The 1,750-nt window shown below is 38.5% G+C and overlaps 1 protein-coding gene across 1 annotated transcript; it reads right to left on the reverse strand.

Annotated features, from left to right (window-relative positions):
• Window positions 1–479: 479 nt before the first annotated feature.
• Window positions 480–1,244, reverse strand: LOC120151470. The gene is made up of 2 exons (XM_039163908.1): window positions 1,129–1,244; window positions 480–1,050 (listed from the first exon to the last, which is right to left on the reverse strand). Exons 1-2 carry the CDS (start codon window positions 1,242–1,244, stop codon window positions 480–482), a joined length of 687 nt encoding a protein of 228 aa, XP_039019839.1.
• Between the last annotated feature and the right edge of the window lie 506 nt (window positions 1,245–1,750).

Raw genomic sequence — 1,750 nt, forward strand, 5'->3', positions numbered from 1 at the left:
ATTTTAATTATCCTGAATATAATAAGTAAACATTAAAAGAATGCAATTTTGATTAAAACTCTTTTAATAGATATTTAATTCGGAATAATTAAATAAGAGATTAAATAAACGTTAAAGATTATAATTCGGATTATAAGTGTTTAATGAATATTTAATTTGAATTAATTAAATAAGATTTTAATTAATTCAAAATAACTTAAAATTCCTAATATGTTAGGGTAACTCATATATTTAAAGTGAGGTAAGATCTAGCAGCCATTTCTTCTTCAGCTGTTTTTCTCAAAACTTTTTTTGAAAAAAGTAAACTTTGCTCTCAATCGGATGAACTGAGTAAAGGCCGAGACATGTTTTTTTGGAGGCTTATGATTCGAACTGTTCGTGATCACCATTAGCCGCTGTTGTCTTTGTTGTTTTTCAAGGAATCCATTGTAATTATTCGCATCATTTCCTTCCAGTTTCGATTTTACGTATTTGGATCGCTAATGAGACCGTTGAGTTTTTATTTCGCTGCACCATGAGGTGCACCGACGATCCCAACCGATTGGTCTTTGGGCATTTTCTAACAATTTTTGATGGAGGGTTTTCTTGTGAAAATATTTTGTATTTCTGTCTCCTTGGGAAATGCAATCTGATCGTGAACGTTTCTTCCAAGGCTTTTCCTCCAAGTTAAGGAGATTCTCAAGTTCAATGAGGAGTTCGGCTTCAAGGTCAATAAGGAACCTGGGGTGGCCGCGATTCAAGCTTTTATGCGCCCCTCTGAGCCTCACCATGACTGTCCCTTTTATTGCGCCAATATATTCGAAGACTGACTTATTCCAGATAGTGACCATAGAGGTAAATCTCGAGATGGAATCAGAGAGTGATTCAGAGGAGACCCAATTATCCTTCACAAAGCGGTCAAAGTCTTCATGCTTGGACCAGCCAGAGAAGTATCTAAATTGGGCAGCCCGATGATTCGGATGAGAAGCACCAATACAAAAGAGAAGTGGTCGATGGTTTGAGCGCATACGGTATAGATGTCTGCCAGAAGAGTTCGGGTAAGCTTCATCCCTATAATTATTACAGAGAACATGATTAAGACGAGCATAACAGATTCTGCGATTCTAAGTGAACTCCGGGCCTTGGAACCTCATATCACAAAGACCATTATCATAGACAAAGTTATGAAAGTCTTTACTTGGCGGGTTGGAGCTATTACAATTGCGTCTACCCGAAGAAGACAGAGTGGCGTTGAAATCAACCATAACGATCCAAGGGGTAGTAATAGCAGCAGCAACAGAGCGAAGATGGGGCCATAACCGTTTACGCTTAGTAGAGTTGGGGCTAGCGTAAACAAATGTGGCCAAGGTAGACAAACCGGAGGTAAGTTGGAAGATAAGGCAGTGGATGAATTGAAAGTGATTTATCAGAATATCAACTTGAATATGATCATACCAGCATAACTAAATGCCCTCAGAGAAGCTAGCAGCCTCAACCCGGTGAGAGTACGGGAAGCCCATAGAAGCAATAAAAGAGTATGCTTTGTTACCACTTATACGAGTTTCAATAAACACAATCACATTCGGCTTGAATTCCTTCAAGTATTGACAAACGGCTAGTTGAAAACGAGGGTAGTTGCAACCCTGAATATTCCAACATAATATCTTAAAATCCATAAGAGAGATAAAAAGTGGTGGGGAAACCTGTTTATGCTTCCATTGAATCCTCACGCATTAAATCTGTCTTCGCTTGCATGTGGCATGCATTGTCT

The sequence above is a fragment of the Hibiscus syriacus genome, unplaced genomic scaffold (assembly GCF_006381635.1).
Source record: "Hibiscus syriacus cultivar Baekdansim isolate YM2019G1 unplaced genomic scaffold, ASM638163v2 tig00111059_pilon, whole genome shotgun sequence".
Classification (NCBI taxonomy): Eukaryota; Viridiplantae; Streptophyta; class Magnoliopsida; order Malvales; family Malvaceae; genus Hibiscus; species Hibiscus syriacus.